At 50.9% G+C, this 17289-nt stretch overlaps 1 protein-coding gene across 3 annotated transcripts in view; it reads right to left on the bottom strand.

Annotated features, from left to right (window-relative positions):
• Positions 1-10356: 10356 nt before the first annotated feature.
• SH3BP4 (SH3 domain binding protein 4) overlaps positions 10357-17289 on the bottom strand; it is a 78829-nt gene continuing 71896 nt past the window's right edge. For all 3 annotated transcript variants that reach the window (XM_036421058.2, XM_036421059.2, XM_045575692.1), the window contains 2 exons: positions 12969-13157; positions 10357-11936 (listed from right to left, as the gene is read on the bottom strand). In XM_036421058.2, the coding sequence (XP_036276951.1) occupies positions 11712-11936; positions 12969-13157 (414 nt within the window). In that variant the 3' untranslated portion in view covers positions 10357-11711. The remainder of the gene's footprint in view (positions 11937-12968; positions 13158-17289) is intronic.

The raw sequence follows: 17289 nt of genomic DNA, 5'->3' as shown, positions 1-17289 counted from the left end.
CTATAGGCATGAAAGACTTTGAAAGAAAATTTAATCCTTCAAGTGAATAACGAAAGAGCTAACTGGTGAGAAAATGGACCTCCCCAGCTCCCAACCACCAATGAGTCCAGAGGTCCTGTCTGCTCCCACTCAGCACAGCCTCGAGGCTCAGCACACGATAAACACGCACAGGCACTTAGAGCTCCAGCGACAGCACCCGAGTGGATAGGTGTTGGTATGCGACCACTTTCACTGAGCGTGTGAATTCCAAACTAGGGGGACTCTTCAAAAGCAGTGTTCAGTTGGGAAGGAAGGGCAGGGAAACCCCACGCCTCTGCTCTTTAGAAACTGCCCACCCTATTCTCTCAGGTGCTGCTCCCTGTGTGCTGAGAACGTGGTGAGCTTGGCTGAGATCACATCGGATCTTGCAGGGTGAAAAGGGGAGTTTTGCAGGGCAGGGAGGGTTTGGCTGGCTGCAGCCATGCTCCTTCAGGGACGCGGCTGCATCCCGGCGTTCTGAGCATCCTCCTCGGTGACTCCCACCTGCCACTCCAAAAAGCCACTCTTTCCCTTTGTGTGAGGGTCAGGCCGACCGCTCAGAGGTTAGACATTGTGTTGCTCCTTCTTCTCTGAACTCTAGATCTGAGTGCATAGCTCAGGAAGAAGCAGCAGCCACAGAAAACATTTGCTGCAGAGCCAGAAGCCGGCAGTGCAGTTCAAGGAAGTTTGCCCGGAAGACCAGAGGCGCTCCCAGGAGCTCCCGGGGCTGTGGCTGCCCTCCTTTGACAAAGGAGAGCTATAAAGCCACAGGTAATGATATTGGCACCCGGCGCCTGCAGGCAGTTTTCAGAAACCTCCCATATATCCAGCTCCCAGGGAGGGAAATGGTTTGTAAAATATGATGGCAGTTTTGTTCCTTTAAGCGCCTCTAAGCGCCTTGGAAGACACTGCTGAAGAGTGACACTAAGAACGATAAATGAGCAGCAAGGAGGAAACTCTCGCTTCAGGACTGGCAATGGCTGGCTGTTTGCATTTTGGACATAATAAAAGTGCCAGCAAAATAAATACGTGCTCAGCTCCCATTCAGAGCTCTGCCGGGTTGTCAGCCCAGACCCTCCCTGTGAGAATTTGGTTGACTCAGTAGTGTGACCTTCCTGTCCCCGGCCCTCTTTTTATTCTCCCCTCCCCTCCCCTTTCCTTCTCTTCCCTCCTCTCCCCTCCGCTTCCCTCTCATCTTCCCTGGGCAGGTGTTTGTCGGGCTGGCTACACTGGCCACCAGGGATGCAGTGATGAGCAGAGCCAGACCAAGCAGTAGCCCAGAGTGTCCAGGGGAGGCAAATGTCCAGGAAAGAATCATATTAAAGACTAGTGGCCCGGTGCACAAAATTTGTGCACATTACAAGGGGATTAATTAGAGAAAATAATTTAATATTGCTATTTGCCTTTTCTCTATAATAGGAGAGTCAAAGATAAAAGAAAATTAGTAAAATGTATATGAAAACCTTCCTCCTGTCAGAGTCTGGGGTGCACCACAGGACCTAGAGTCAAGTCTCCGCCCATCCACATGTACCTCAAAATCATGTGAGACCCAGACCTGGCCAGCCAGGCCCCGATTGGGCTAGATCCAGACCTGGCCAGTCCCAACCTTGTCAAGCCCCTCCAGGCAGGGGATGTAGCCTCAGGTCCCCTGTCAAGCCCAGCCAGGCAGAGGGGTGCAGCCTGAGTTCCCCCGACCCAGCACTGGGGGGTGCACCTTGAGGTCTCCCTGTCAGGCCCCGCTGGGTGGGGAGTATGGCCTGAGATCCCCTGTCAAGCCCAGGCATGCAGGGGGGTGTACAGCCTGAAGTCCCCCAGCCTGGCTCTGGGGTGAGGGGAGCATCCTGAGGTCCTTTAGCCCAGCACCAGGATGGAAAGCGCACCTTGAGGTCCCCCATCAAGCCCTGCCGGGTGGGGGATGCAGCCTGAGGCCCCCTGTTAAGCCCTATGGGGTCGAGGGAGGGTGTCAATCAGGTTCCTGCTGATTGCTTGTTCAGGCTCCTTAGGGGAACTTGGCTTCAGCTGTGGGTGCAGCCATCTTTGTGACCCAGTGATGGTCAATTAGCATATTCCCTCTTTATTAGATAGGATGGCACAAATACAAAGTGAGAGGAAATCTCTGGAGGAAAGGCACAAGAACTTAGGGGTGTTTAACAACAGACAGGGATCAGAGGGCCCCCCCTAGAAAGAGCTGGAGGGGAAGCTACCCAGGAGAGGGCCAGGAAGGGCTGGGATGGAGGGAGCCATCTTCAAAGAGGGGCCCTGGTGACAAGGAGGAGCCAGAGAGCGGGGAGCAGCCCAGATGTGACTTCTCATGTCTCTGTTCATCCTGTCCTGAAGGAGATCTCTGCTAAGGTGCAGGCCTGGCCAGGCTGCCGGGCGTGTTTCAGTCCTCCCCCGCCCAGGCAGATAAGAGCATCTGGCTCCTTCTTATCAGCAACTGGGGCGCAGGAGGAGGGCCGTGCCAGACACCAGTGAGCGTCCACGGGCTGACCTCATCACCGCATTCACAGCATCTCTCTCATTTTTCATGCTACTCTCCAGGGAGGGCTTCAAGCTGCCACCGAGGACTCCACTGCTCTCTGTGGAGTCAGACTAGCCGAATCTACCTCTTCAAACACTGCGGGGCTGGGATGAACAAAGAATATTTATGGTAGAGAAACACGGGTTAAACTTTATCTTTGGGAACTGAATGAGAGAGCTGGTATCGTGTTTCCCCGAAAATAAGACATCCTCCGAAAATAAGACCTACTTACAAGTTTCCTTCTGAGTGAAATATAAGGCATCCCCCCCAAAATAAGCTCCCCCCCCCCCCAGGCTAAACATGACAGATTTGGTCCACTGATTCTGAAAGAAATGGAGTCATAAGAAATTCACCAGGAAATTCAGGAATTGGATTGTTATGATGATGTTCCAGAAGATGATGACATGATTGTCATTGAATAAATGAGTAAATTCTTGATACTGTAGGATTCACAGTTTGTCTGGTTTGTGTTGACAACTACCGTACTACCGTACCGTATACAGGTAATCAATTTCCTTTATTTTCATTTAACAATAAATGTGTACCGTACCCTTCTTCATGGAAAAATAAGACATCCCCTGAAAATAAGACCTAGCACATCTTTGGGAGCAAAAATCAATATAAGACACTGTCTTATTTTTGGGGAAACAGGGTATTTCCCCAAACTACAGCTGTTGAGTCACCTTACAGTTATTCCTTGGGGTGCGTAGAAAGCATAAATCAAAGGGGTTTTGGACGATTTTAAAAGACTGTGTAACCATGAGAGAGGAGGTACAACCCGAACGCATTTGCCCATCATCTCTCTAAAAGGCTGAGTAGCTACCTGGGTATTTTGAGCTTTCTCTTTTGGAAACTGAGAAAATCTCACTCATTTTCTTAGTCTGTGGGTATTTCTGCAAGGACATACTTCATCACTTTTTCCTTGTGTGTTAAATTCTGACCCAGACACATCCACCCTGCTTAGAATGCCATTGTGCTGTGGTAAACAGGAGAGAACTCGTGCAGACTGTGTTTTTCGGCAGCCTTCCCCTTAAATGACGAGGTTTTCAAATCCAGCCTTCGGAGTTCATGTAAAGAAGCTGGGCAGTTTTCCAAGGAAGAGGATGCTGTTGAGTTTATACTCATACTTAGTTTCTGGCAAAACGTTACTCTCAATTAGTGGGTTCTTTCTCCCAAGGCCACACTGCAAAAACGTCCCAGCCACACGTCCCCACACACGCTGCAGAGAAAAAGGCAGCTCGACCAAGGAATTCTCGGGTGGGTGGGGGGTGCAGGTGTAGGCTGTCTGGGTCATGTGTGACAGAGATGGGTGGGGGATGCGGGGTGACCCAGGACCCTGGCGGGTGTCCTCTATGTAAGTCAGCATTACTTCATTCAGAACGAAGTCTATGTAGAGGGGGATCTATTGCTTCTATGGACAGTCACACGTTTACAGACAGGTTGTGTCATTTGGCTCAGGAGTCTACATCTTGTCACCGCCAGTCCCTCTGTCTTCCATCCAAGGGCTTCCCTGGTGACTGGATCATTGGCTGCTGCAGCCTCCGGCCTCGGGTCCCCGGCTGGGAGAAACCCATCCGTACCGCTCGCTCTGGTATCCGGTGGTGTCTGGGGAGAGAGCACAGAGAAAGGCTGCCCTGGACTCTGTGAGCAGCTGCTCTGTAGCCAGGCTCCTGGGGGTTCCTGTGGATGGTGAACATCCTATATGGAAACCTTTAATTTCCTCCTGCATGCCCCACACTGGGGATTGAGTCCACAAACCAGAAGATGCACAGACCATAAGTATATGGCCACTTAGCTGATAAAGGATGTTCAAAGTCTGCTCAGGTTGGGACTTTGCCTGTGTCCCCCGGGGGACCCCTCCCTGGGGCCGTTTCGTCTATTCTTCTATTGCGTGTTGGTTTTATGAAAATGCATTTTGCTTTCCATTTATACACACAGTAAACTTGTAAACCTTAAATGTATTCAGTGCTGTGTGTCAATTGTATCTCAACAAAGCTGGAAGAAAACGCCTTCTTCTTTCGCCGGGAATCCTTTGCCATGTGTCAGAACCGCACGCAAGGAGTTTAAAACCACAGGGTTATATTGATTGTTGATTCCAGTGGCACCGTGGATGCAGGTTTGCAAGGTAGAACCCTGGCTGCACCTCCACAGGAAGCGGATAGGCCCATTTAGGCCCCAGCTCACCACAGAGAATAGGTCCACATACACATGCTCCCACTTGGGGCCACACAATCTCCACTGGCCCCTACCCTAGTTGGTTCACGATTACATTGCAACCATTTAGGGGACACAGAGCTCCCACCCGCAGTACTTTCTGGCTAATGAAACAGTGGGATTCTATTGGGTGCAGCTGGCCAGGAAAGTTCTCCTTTGCCTTGTGAAAAGAGATTTAGCTGGCAGGCCCCACACCCCTTTTGCTCTCCTCTTCTTACCGCCCAGATAGTGGTCCCAGCCCGGACAAAGCCACACCCTGCAGATGGCTGTGTAGGAGACAAGGGAGGTGGTCCCTGAGGGAGAGTATCACCCAACCTGGACGACTCGTCGGGTGAGAAAAATGAAGCCCTTCCGCATCAGGGCTGCTCGTGGCCCGCGTGCTGCTGCATCCGGACTGGCGCAGTCCCGGCCGACAGGCAGAGGCATGGGCACTGTGCACCGGGGCGGGTGTGCCCTGGCACAGGCAGGCTGCATCTCATCGCTGCCCACGTGTCAGTCCCTCCCGCCCCCTCTGTTTACCTTTGTGCTGCAGGTTCCTCTCTGATGCTTGTTAAAGTTCTGAATAGCACACTCTTTTATACAAACTCCACCTTTCTCAGAGCTCTAGGCTAGTGGCCGTTAAACTTTTGTGACTCATAAACCTGTATGAGAATATATTAAAATGCTGTGTAATCCCCTTAGAAGATGCACAGACCATAATAAACAAAAATTATTGCATCATTGAGGGGTTCATAGACACTCCCCCCACCCCACACACACAGAAGGCCCATCTGGGGGCCCTGGTGGAAACCCCCTGTTCTGGGCACACAAATCCGTTGTGATGATCTGCCTGGATATGGCCACTTGGCTGATTAACAATATGCAAATGAGGTACTTGTTTTATTTTTAATTTTGCAAATGGGTGTTCGTTCTGTTCCTTGGATACTCACAGCTAATTCTAAATTACTCTCATTTCATAAATTATTATCTGTAGCAAAAAAAAATATAGAGACTCATGAGACTATCACCAGCACAGAGCAAGAAATGCAACGGCACAAAAGACACCCAATGGAAACCAAGTCCTCTCCTCAATGCAGATTCCAGGCCTCAGCAACCCATGACCAGGTGTCTTGGTGTCATTTTAGGAATGTTTTGTGCATAGCCTAGTTACTTAATATTTTTGTTGATTTCATAGAGGAAGGGAGAGGGAAAGAGAGAGATAGAAGCATCAGTGAAGAGAGAGAATCATTGATCGGCTGCCTCCTGCATGACCCACACTGGGGATTGAGTCCACCACCCAGACATCTGGCCTGACCTAGAATTGAACCGTGACCTCCTGATCCATAAGTCGATGCTCAACCACTGGGCCATGCCGGCCAGGCCTATTTTATCTTTTAACAAAATGGGAAGATTTTATACTTAGGTCTAGTTTTTTTCATTTACTCTATCTTGAAGATCTTCTCAGAGCGACAGTCATGGATCTGCCTGTACCTGTAATGGCTGAGCAGTGTTCTGCTGTGCAAATGTACTGCGATTTATCTGACTGACCCGCTATTGATGGGCGCTCATGTTGCAGCAGCTTTAAGAATCGTCCACGGTTCACCGGGCCTCTGTGCTGTCTCCATGCCAGCTGCCGAAGTATGTGGAGAGCCTGTGAGCTCATTATGTCTGCGTGCCCAGAGGAAATGAAAAATGAAAAACCAATGGCAAACCGTCTCCATTGCTCAGCGTCTCCACACAAAACGTTCTCAAGGGAAAAGTACAGTTTTTGCCATTGGCCACGTTCAGTTATACAAGTCGCCATTGCTCTCTCTTGCTGGGGCTTCTGACCCACAGAAAAAAGGTCAGCTGGGCGAGGCAGGAATGCACAGCAAGGACCTTGGAGCCAGGCTGCCTGGGCTTGAACCTCAGCTCCACACTTTGTGGCTGTGTGGCCTTAGGAAAGTTACTAACCTCTCTGAGCCTTACTTTCTTATCTGGAAAATGTGGATACTGATTGTACCTATCACACAGGGACCTCTTGAGGACTAAAGTCTTGAGGACCTCGACAGGCATAGCGAAAGCGCTAGGTCAGTGTTGGCTAATTTTAGTCTAGATGGCCTTGGAATACAACGGAGGAACCCTTTGCTTTTGTGGTGGGGGTGGTGTCCAAGGTAAGGAATACCAGGCCTGTCTCCTTGAGCTTTGAGGCAGGCACACACATGCGCACTCCACACCCACAGCCCAGGTGCAGCTGAAACCTATCAAGCTGCTCTGGTGTGCAGAAGGGCTGCAAGGACAGTATTAAGCCAAGGAGAGGACTGTGCCTCTGCCCAGGCAGGGCCCCCACGGGAACAGGAGGCAGCTGTAACCCAACAGCCCTGAAGACGGCACACTGGCGAGGCCCAGGACTGTGAAGCAGTGTCCAGAGGAGAGAAGCCTACCTTGTGCCAGCAGGAAACCCCAGAGGCACAGGGTAGGTGGAGGCGTGTCTGTTGCTAAGCAACAACCAGCCCATTTACCCCCGCCCCTCCCCCCCCCCCATGGGGACGGCCCCACAAGTCCCAGGGGCGCAGTGTGTATCAGAGAAGCATCCCCGAAAACAATTGCCTGGATTTTAATTAAAGTTCAGCAGGAGGGACTGAAAGTGGGGCAGTGAGCAGGAGCTGGAAAGCACGGGAGAGGCTGCTGGAATATTTAGAAAAATCACGAAACAGAATCCACGCCCATCCCCTCCTACCTTGAAATGTAAGCCATTTATGTTTCTTTCCTGCCTAATGTTTCACCGCAACATTAAAAATTGAGCTTGTCTTCACACTTCAGGGCACCCACGAATCAAGTGGGAAGCCTGGTAAGTGCAGGCGATTACATTTTTAAAAATGATCTTAAATAGCTAACGTCTTTCACTTTTCTCATGATTACTAGGCTGGTACCTGTTTCACCTCCTCCAAGAGCTATGGGTAGAGAAAATATATGGGAATCCAAAATAATAATGGTATTTCAACCAGAGCCCTGTTGTGATTTAACAGGCTTGCAAAATATATTTGAATGATGTAAAATATTATATTTTGAAGGTATGTTAAAAATTATACTATAATAATAAACGGCCTTATTTGAAGTGAGATACTTTGCAAAACTCATTTTGGGAGAGAAGGCTGCCTGACTACAGGGAGTGCCCAATATTTTAAACAGAATTTTTGAAAATGCTACATGTCATAGATGGAATGGGGAGTTAAGAGTTGCTTTCACTTGATTATGCATTTCTGAATGCAAAACAAATGTATTCCTGTTTGGATAGTTTGAGATACCCTGTGATTGCATAGTGACCCCAACCACCAGTATGTCTCTGTGTTTTGCACAAACCTAATATTTGAAAAATGATAGCTATCTTCCAGATCCTGGGAAGGATACATAAATCTCCAAGGTCTGTGTATATTATTTCTAACCAGGTCAAGTGTCCTGAGGCCCTCAGTATGCATTAATCACCTTTTCTGTTTTTAGTTTCTCACCTCATCTGTCACGTGGAAAATGTGATAATTAGGAATATAGAAAGATGTTTTGCAAAACACCTTGGAGAACTAGACTGTGATTATTTAGAGGTTTTAAATCCATAATTGTAATCTTATGAACTCACTAGTTGCATGAAGGCACTTCCGTTTGCACACTCAGGTTGCGTTTGTATATTCAGTGTTACAAATAGCTGTGACTTGTCAGCACTGATTTTACCATAAATTCTTCATTCTGTAGACATTGATTCTAACCAGGCTCAGAGTGAAGACTGAAAGTGCAATTCTCTAAACCCTTTCTCTTCTAGGCAAGGACCATGGTGTTGCCAGGTAAACACCCCACCTGCCCATCCTCCTGCCTCCTGCTTCGCTCAGGTGCCTGGCGACTTTCCAAGGAGGCCTGTGACACCAAGACAGCTCATCTGAGGCTACAGATGCTCACCAAGTGGCTGCTATTGCATCTTGGGTGTGAGTGCAGAAAAACAAGTGAATGTGTGAAAAATAGAGCAAATACTTGTTATGCCAAAGTGTGAGCTTCAGCTGAACTAAGCATATGTAACTAAGTATAGTGGGGAGACAAGTGAACTAAAATGAGTAGAGATGGAACTTTCCTGAAAAAAAAAAAAAAATCTAGATTGGACTCCCCATAAAATGTGTATTTGATTAAAAAAAAAAATCACTCCAATTTCACACAAAGCTACTCAGGTATTTAGCTTCCATCGCCCTAAATGAACTGATTTGTAGTACACTCTGGGAAGATGTTTACTCAATCATCCATCCACCCAGGAACTTATTGTGACTTAGCATGTATTAAGTGCGACTTTGAATGTATTGAGTGTGTGTTGGGCATCTCCTTGCCCAGATTAGTCTGGGGCACAGCTCTAGTAGAGAGATTTGGGTTATATTTGGGGTGAGGGCAGAGGGCTGCAGGAAAGCAAAGGAAGGGCCTTTTGCCCAGATGGGACGTCCAGAACAACTTCCCAGAGGAGCCCGAGTATCAGGGCCAAATCCTGAAGGAATATAAATAGTCAGAAATCAAGGTGCTTATTTGCAAGCAACGGAAATTAACAATGGCTTATTCTTCCCAAACCGGACTTAATAAAGAATAATTAGGTAATTCAGCAGAGGGTTGAGAGATCTAAAGAACCGCGCTCAATTCTGAGTTTCCAGGACTGGCTTGCTGAGGAACATGTCCTGGCATTGGGGAAATCGCCACGGCCCTGCGTGGCCCACTGAGGCCACAGCCAGGCCTGGAGCTCTCTGTGACCAATGCCACCCCAGAGGAAGATGCTTCTGCCACCAGCCCCGCCTCCTTCTACAAGTGGGTGATTGAATCAGAGATCCATGAGGTGGAAGCTGGACACACCTGCATGTAGCTGCAAGGGAGGCTGCAAGTTTACGTTTTTGAGGGTCCAAATATAGCCAAGTGTTCTCAGGATTCAGAGCACCCAGAAAACATGGTAAAGTCACTATCTCAGTGTGGCGGGGGATACAGGTAGAAACGCCACAAGTGCACCCGCTCAGTCCTAAATTGTATTGTGGGATCGAGATTGCCAGTCCCAGGGGTGTGGGGCCAACATAAAGGAAGCTGTGCACCTGAACCCTTTGTGTGCTCTGGGCCACACCGATTCCTACCAGCCAGCGATGACGGAGACCCCTGTGTTCCAAGAGCAATTACATTTATTTCAAGAAAATAGATACCCGGTTACCCAATGGTCACACTGTCCCTTAGGGGTGAGTGTTCGGGGAGGGAGCCATTGTTCTCTGTACAGATACGTACACGAGGTTTTATTTAAAGTTTGGTTGGTATGGAAAAGAAACACCCACACACTTAAGAGGTCAAAATATCCAAATAAAATTTACTGCAACTTCTGTAGAATTTAATTTGTGCTACAAGACATGTTGCATAGGAAACTGTTTTTAAGCCCCTGAGGAAAAATATCCATGGTTTAAGGTGCAACTGGTTTTGTTCCTTTTTTGGGGGAGAAAGAGGAGAGAGGATCTCTGGAAAGAATGATGGTGGAGAGTTGAAAAGCTGAATTTAAGGTTATCTTGTGTGATGATTGGAGAATTGTGTGTCTCGGTTCTTGCAGCATAAAATACGTAGTGTTTTTATTTTTTGGTATCATTTTTTTTTCCCTAGCCAGTTGATCTTCAGTATCTGAATCAATAGATACACAAGAATGTTTCAGCCCCATAAGGGACTATACATTGATTATAGAAGGTAATTATAGTGTTTCAAGAAAGCAGATTTAGAGAGTGAGACTGGGATTGCCTGGTGCCCATCTTGGCACATTCCTGGGGACTCCAGTTGTGCCCCTTGCTCCCTCTGAGATGCCACAACGACAGTGCAGTCGTAGAATTCAACCCAGCAAGTCGATCTGCAACCATCAAGGTGATCAATGCAACATTCCACCAGGCCCCAGACTTTATGTGGGAAGTATTTCATGTTCAGAAAATGTTCATCCTGCTTAATCTCTATAGTGTAAATAAACACGGTTTCCCCATACTACTCATGCCCAAGGAGACATGGGTATAACCAGGAAGGGAGAGGGATCACATGTGGGATGAAATGAAGCGGAGAGTTTGGCAAGTGGCCGCTGGCACAGGCTGTTCTTGTGGCGAAGTTTCCTTCCTGACCACACAGAGGGGGAGTCTTGCAGGGACCAGCTCAATAGGAACTGCAAAGGCTCTTCTGAATGAGAAGGGGCCACAGAGAATGCCAACTCCCAGCTGCTTCCTAATACCCAGGGCACCAGGCAGACTTAACTTTGCCCACAGCACGGTCCATGTGCCCTGTGGCTGGTCACCTTCTGCACCATGAGGCCAAGATACAGAAGATAAGAAAGGAGGGGAGAAAGGATGCAGGACTTTCTCAGAAAGAATGGGCTTGGGCGACACTCATTTACCTAAAACCACGGCTCCTATTTGATTTACGTTTGTACAGGTACGGAGTGAAAGAAGGTCCAACGCGCGAACAAGCGTCTTCCTGTTGAAATGTGTGTGTGTCTGGGAACAAGAAATGCCCCCAGAGTTCTTTTAAATACATATATACATCTGTAACATAATTTAAAAAGGTCTTCAGAGAACATAAAAACCTTAACAGCATCTGCCCCTCTAAGTTTTTTTACCTATATGGTCGGTTAAAAAAAAAAAATTAGATGCCACGTTTCTCATATGTCCCCTCCTCCCCATACTTTAAAAAAGTGATTTTAAATTTAAATGTATACTTAAGAAATAGAAAGCTATTTGATTGGCAATGACCTGCAGTAGGAATTCCCTTCAGGCCTCCCCTGCTCTGAGATGGAGGTGGCAGGTGGAGCACTGGGTGTGCTTGGTCCTCAGTGCGGGGCCATCGAGCGACCCCCATCAGTCTGAGCAGCCGGCCCTCCCTCCCTCCCTCCCCAGCAACACGTGGCTGCACAGGCATCTGGGATAGATGGGGGCATTCGGGGGCCCGGGCCCCAGGGCAGCAGCAGGCAGGGGGCGCCTGTTCAAATCACAAAGTCGTCCTGGTCGGCCGGGCTGAAGGCAGCCGCTCGCAGGATGTCCAGGGTGTTCACGAGGATGAGGGTGCCCGTGAGGTGCTTCCAGCGCTTGGTGATGGGGTTCTTCATCCTGTCCAGGCCGGTGTGCAGCTCCTGGATGACGTCCCGGTAGCTGTCCCCGATCTGGTGGCTCCAGGTCAGCAGAAAGTCATACGCGGGCTTCCACATGGCCTGCACAGGAAGGAGGGAGAAAGGACGAGTGGGGGGCAGTCAGACATTCGGCAGGGTTGCCAGCTACAGCTCCTCTGTGCGTTACTTACACTGCTTGGTAAGAGCAGAGCAAATCGGAGGCACAGGGGACCGTCTCGGTCCCAGCCAGCATGTTGCAGAGGGATCTGCATTTTATTCGAGTAGGTCGTAGCCAGTGGTGTCTCAGCTAACAGGAAGGATTTCTCTCCTTACACTCCCTGTAGCACTTTCTATCGCGGCCATTTATTTAGAAATTCTCCCTATTAACAACAAAGGACACCCTTACCTAGCCAGTTTGGCTCAGCGGGTAGAGCATGTTGGTGGACTGAACCAGGGTCCCTGGTTCGATTCCAGTCAAGGGCACATGACTGGATTGTGGGCTCAATCCCCGGTAGAGGGCATGCAGAAGGCAGCTGATCAATGATTCTCTCTCATCACTGCATGTTTCTCTCTCTCCCTCTCTCTTCCTCTCTGAAATCAATAAAAATATATTTTAAAAGAAAAAAAATAAAAATAAAGGACACCCTTATGCTTGGCACTTCTCCTATTCCTTGGTCTCCGGTAGCTTAAAGCGACCTCCATGAACAGGTGAGAAAACAGAACTTCTGAGCAGGAACCCGGCCCATGCTGGCCCACGCCGCACATACAACATGCCAGGTATTCGTGCAGCAGCGGCGGATAGAGGCCCAGAACAGAGCGGACCCCAAAGGGCCCAGTCACCCATCATTCCCTCCAACGGAAGGTCATTTAACATCGGGATGAGCAAGGGACGGGCAGGCCTGCTGATGTCCCAACGCCCCAGCCCCACTTCATGGCAGCGAGGCCTTGCCAGCGTCAGAGCGGGAGTCACGACTAAAGACCCCAAGAAGGAGGAGACCTGCCCACTCGGTGAGGGCCTACTGTGTGCTGGGCACGCGCTCTCATGTCTAACTCCTTTTACCCTCATGAAAACACTACCAAACAGACATTGCTGTGACTGATTGTTACAGGTTGAGGGAAGGGCTGCCCACTCACCTCGCTGTCCACGACCCCGTTCCTGTCCCGGTGGGGAGACTCGTAGGCGTCCATCTGCTGCTTGGACACCTTGGCGAGCTTCTCGGCCAGCTCCCTCCAGCGCTGCGCCACCTCGACGGCCGTGGTCAGGAGCACGAAGTCCTGGATGAGCCGGACCACCAGGCCCTGGCAGTCCATCTTCAGCAAGGCCTGGGGAGGGGGGGGGGGGCGGCGGGGAGCACAGTGTGAGGTAGATGGTGGCTGGGGTGCCTGTCGGATGCTCTACCCAAACGTCCTAACGCCTGTAATACACCCCCGAACCCTTGCATTGCAGTGACTCACAGAACAAAAAAAGTCAATGATGTGTGTGGGGTGGATGTCCCTCCAGAACCTCAGCAATATGACTGGATTTAGAAGTAGGGCCTTTGCAGATGTAATTAGGTAACTGAGGTCATCTGGATTGCAGTGGGCCTGCAGGTTCTGGAATATTGTCACAGAACCAACATGGACAAGCACACAGACACGTGGCCAAGGGCGCACCTCCAGGAGTGCTGCAGTGGTTGGACAGAAGCCGCATGCCTGTTCACGGAACAGGGACCCACGGCACCTTCCCCGCCTGAGAGCCGCGGGCCCTCAGTGAGCACACGTGGCTGGGAGGGCAGCCTGTGGGAGAGCCTGGGTGGCAAAACCCCAGGGAACTGAGCATAACCACGGCGCACACTCCGATGGAGGACCTGCTTTCTGCTGTTGCTCTTCAGCACTGCAGGATTTCCATGCAAAAGAAGCATTCTCTGTCTTGACAAATCGAGAAATCAATGAGGAAGCAACAAAATCTGGGCGGAGCCAAGGCCACTGTGCAAACGAAGACCATGAAGCTCTCAAGGTCAGTCTGTGTTTCCTTCCCTGATGGGCACAGAGCAGGAAACAAAGAGGGCCTGTTCCCAGGACCAAGGTGCAGGTGAGGAGGGAGGGAGGGGCTGAAGTGTAGGTGAGGGGGAGGGAAGGGCTGCAGTGACCCCACTGACAAGGAGCTGCCAGATGTGAAAGCAGATGCACAAGCTGTGAGTGTGTTCCCAGTTGGGCAGCCCTTTGGTTTGACCCATACCTCTCACCTTGCCCACTTGTCGTAGTAAGAGTAAACCCGGGGGTGAGTATGAAAACTAGGTCCTCCTCCCCAGGCACCCTGGCATTCTGAAGGAGAGGCACTCATAGTGGGCACCCCACTGTCTTCCACCTGAGTGACTCTGAGTCTGAGAAGGGGCGAGGGGCGGGGACACACCTGCCTTCACACAGGGCAGGAATGGGTCCACCTTGGTTCCCCTCCCATCCACTGTGACTGAGTGATCCCCCTCAATGCCCTCAGGATAGAGAGCAAGTGTTGTCTGGCCCAGGGGGCTCCAGGCCACTCCCGTTGCCCCGTATACTATTATCTCTTGTCTCCGAGGCTTGGCCTCTGCTCGACCCCATCCCATGCGCCTCTTTTCCCTGGCCCTGGCCCACAGTGTGCCTAGGACCTGACAGCCCCTGCCCCTTGGCTGGCTCCTGCACCCCCTTTGGCACCCCCCTTTGCCTTCCCCTGGTTCACCCAGGCCAAGGAGGTCCTTTCCTTCAGGACCTGATACAAGCCCACTCTGCTCTCCTAACGGTTCCCTCATCTTCCTCAAGTAACAGGCACGAGTTCTTCAAAAGCCCAGCCCCCAGCATCCCCTCTATGCACACAGCAGGCGCCCAAGGAATGTTTAATGCCTGTGAGTACCTGTGCCCACTCCTGCTGTTTGCCGTGGCTCTCCCTGGCTGAGTGTTAGAAGCTGCAGCCACGCACCTGCCTCCAGTTACCTGTCCTGCCTTTGACAACAGAATTTGTCTTCAAAAGCTCTTCCAATGTGTGGTGCCCACTCCCTCATCTGCCTGACCCATAAGTCCCACCAGCACAGGGACCCCCAGGGGCTTCATCCACTCTGCTGGGCCCGGCAGCACCACCCCTCCCTCAGCTTTCAATATGGTCTGGGGGCCTCATCGAAAGGGGATGATCACAGACAAGCATGGCTTCTGCTGGAGAGCTAGGCGGACTGGGGACAGGAGGGCCATTCTCTGTGGTCACAGGCCATGTGGGTGACAAAGGGCCGGCCAAGGACCCCGGGAGGTCCACGCACACAGCACACCTCCCAGACCACTGAGGTGGAAAACACGCACCCACAAGAGGGACTGGAACAAAAGAACAGAAGCACGGTGGTCTGACCACAGGAGGCCGCATTCATACACCCATCATTCATTCACTCATCCACCGCAGGTCTGAGTTCACGCATCGTTCATTCACTCATCCACCACAGATCTGAGTTCACCCATCATTCATTCACTCATCCACCACAGGTCTGAGTTCACCCATCATTCATTCACTCATCCACCACAGGTCTGAGTTCACCCATCATTCATTCACTCATCCACCACAGGTCTGAGTTCACCAATCGTTCATTCACTCATTCACCACAGGTCTGAGTTCACCCATCATTCATTCACTCATCCACCACAGGTCTGAGTGTTTCCTCTGTGCCAGGCCCTTTCTCCCATGGATTTTGTCTTCAATTAGGGCAACAGGACACAGGAACCCAAGTAAACAAGGCCATTTCAGATTCTGGAAAGCACTGTGGAGACAGTATCATGGAGGACGAGGTGCAGTGACCCACAGGCACAAGGTGGCTCTCCAGGGAGTTGTGGGAAAGCTCTTACAAGATGAGGTTTGGGCTGGTCACCGAAGGAGGTGAAAGCCCAGCCACGTGGAATCGGGGGAAAGAGAATTCCAGGCCGAGGAAACTACAGGTGCACAATCTGAGCAAGAGCAAGCTAGGTGTGTGCAGGATGCAGCCACAGGCCTGAGTGGCGAGTGGGCAAGAAGCATTCGTGGTCCCCAGCGATGTGAGATGGGGGGGGGGACCAGATCTTAAGGTCAGGGGCCTGGACCCCATTCTGATAGTGGTGGACAGATGGACCTTTTTCCTTCTCATCTCCCGGCAAACCTGCTGTTCTAAACCTTCCTTCTCCCTAATTCAGTGGTCGGCAAACTCATTAGTCAACAGAGCCAAATATCAACAGTACAACGATTGAAATTTCTTTTGAGACCCAATTTTTTTAAACTTAAACTTCTTCTAACGCCACTTCTTCAAAATAGACTCGCCCATGCCATGGTATTTTGTGGAAGAGCCACACTCAAGGGGCCAAAGAGCTGCAGTTTGCCGGCCATGGCCCTAATTCATTTAATCACCACTTCCAAACAAGGCACCACCACTAAACAAACTGCCTCACAAGGAGAGGTGAGGAGGTGTGGTCTGGCCGTGAGGGGAAGGGAGGGGGTCTGGCTGTGAGGTGGAGCGGGTTAGATGCTTGGTTGATGCTATAGGAAACTCCTCTGCTCAGCAATGTCTAAGTCCCTGGAAATGAAACACCCGGTTTGCAGCGACTCCTCCAACACCCCGGGATAAGCCAGCCTGTGGTTTCTAGAAGTCGGGCCAACCATTCAGATCTGCGGCTCAGAGGTGAGGAGGGGAAACCGGTTTCACTTCAGCCCAAGCCAACCTCCTCCGGGCACCTTCCTGCCACTTCCTCCTCCTGGGACTCTGGGAGCCACAGTGGGTGCGGGGTGGGGGGAGGGGAGGGTCCCGGACACACACGGGGCCCCCCGTCTGCACACACACTAACCTCAGGAAGCCAACCGAAAAATCTATTCTGGGTTCCCCAGGTGAGGAAAAAGGAGCCCTCACTGAAGTCTTCTGAAAAGCAACGAGGAAATGAGAGAAAAGCCACCTCCTCAGACAGGTTTCCACAGCCGGAAGGAGCTGCCCGGGTCGGTTCATTTTCCTCCTGTGTCCATGCCCGGCGAGCACTTCTCAGCTGTCACGAAGGCACAATCAATCGTTTCTGCTCCATGAAAGCACATAATTCCCTGATCCAGGGAGAATGCCAGCCTGAGGCTGGCGAGAGGGAAGCTCGGGCCCTGCCCACTGTGAGGTGGATCCAAGGAGGAGACGGGCAGCTCGAGCTGCACGGGGACTGACTCTGCAGGCGGGTGAGGGAGCTGGGCCCCGAGGGAGGGACCTGGCCATCACCGGGGAAGCTTCCCTGCAGCCAGGACAACCGCATCCTCTCCACTGACGGTGCCAATGCCCAATGACCTCTGGGTTGCCAAGGTCGCCCCTCTACCTGCCACTTCCAGTTCCCGCTCGCTCCTGGGGGCAACACCAGGTTCCCCTTCTGCTCCATGAGCCAGCACTTTATGCTATCGTGGGTCACGTGTCAGGGGGCCTGTGTCAAGCCTCACTCCCTCTGCCTCAGTGGCCGCGGCACTGTG

Source organism: Pipistrellus kuhlii, unplaced genomic scaffold (genome assembly GCF_014108245.1).
Source record: "Pipistrellus kuhlii isolate mPipKuh1 unplaced genomic scaffold, mPipKuh1.p scaffold_m20_p_7, whole genome shotgun sequence".
Lineage (NCBI taxonomy): Eukaryota > Metazoa > Chordata > Mammalia > Chiroptera > Vespertilionidae > Pipistrellus > Pipistrellus kuhlii.
The sequence above is the reverse complement of the archived record's forward strand: the minus strand, read 5'-3'. Positions and strand labels throughout refer to the sequence as shown.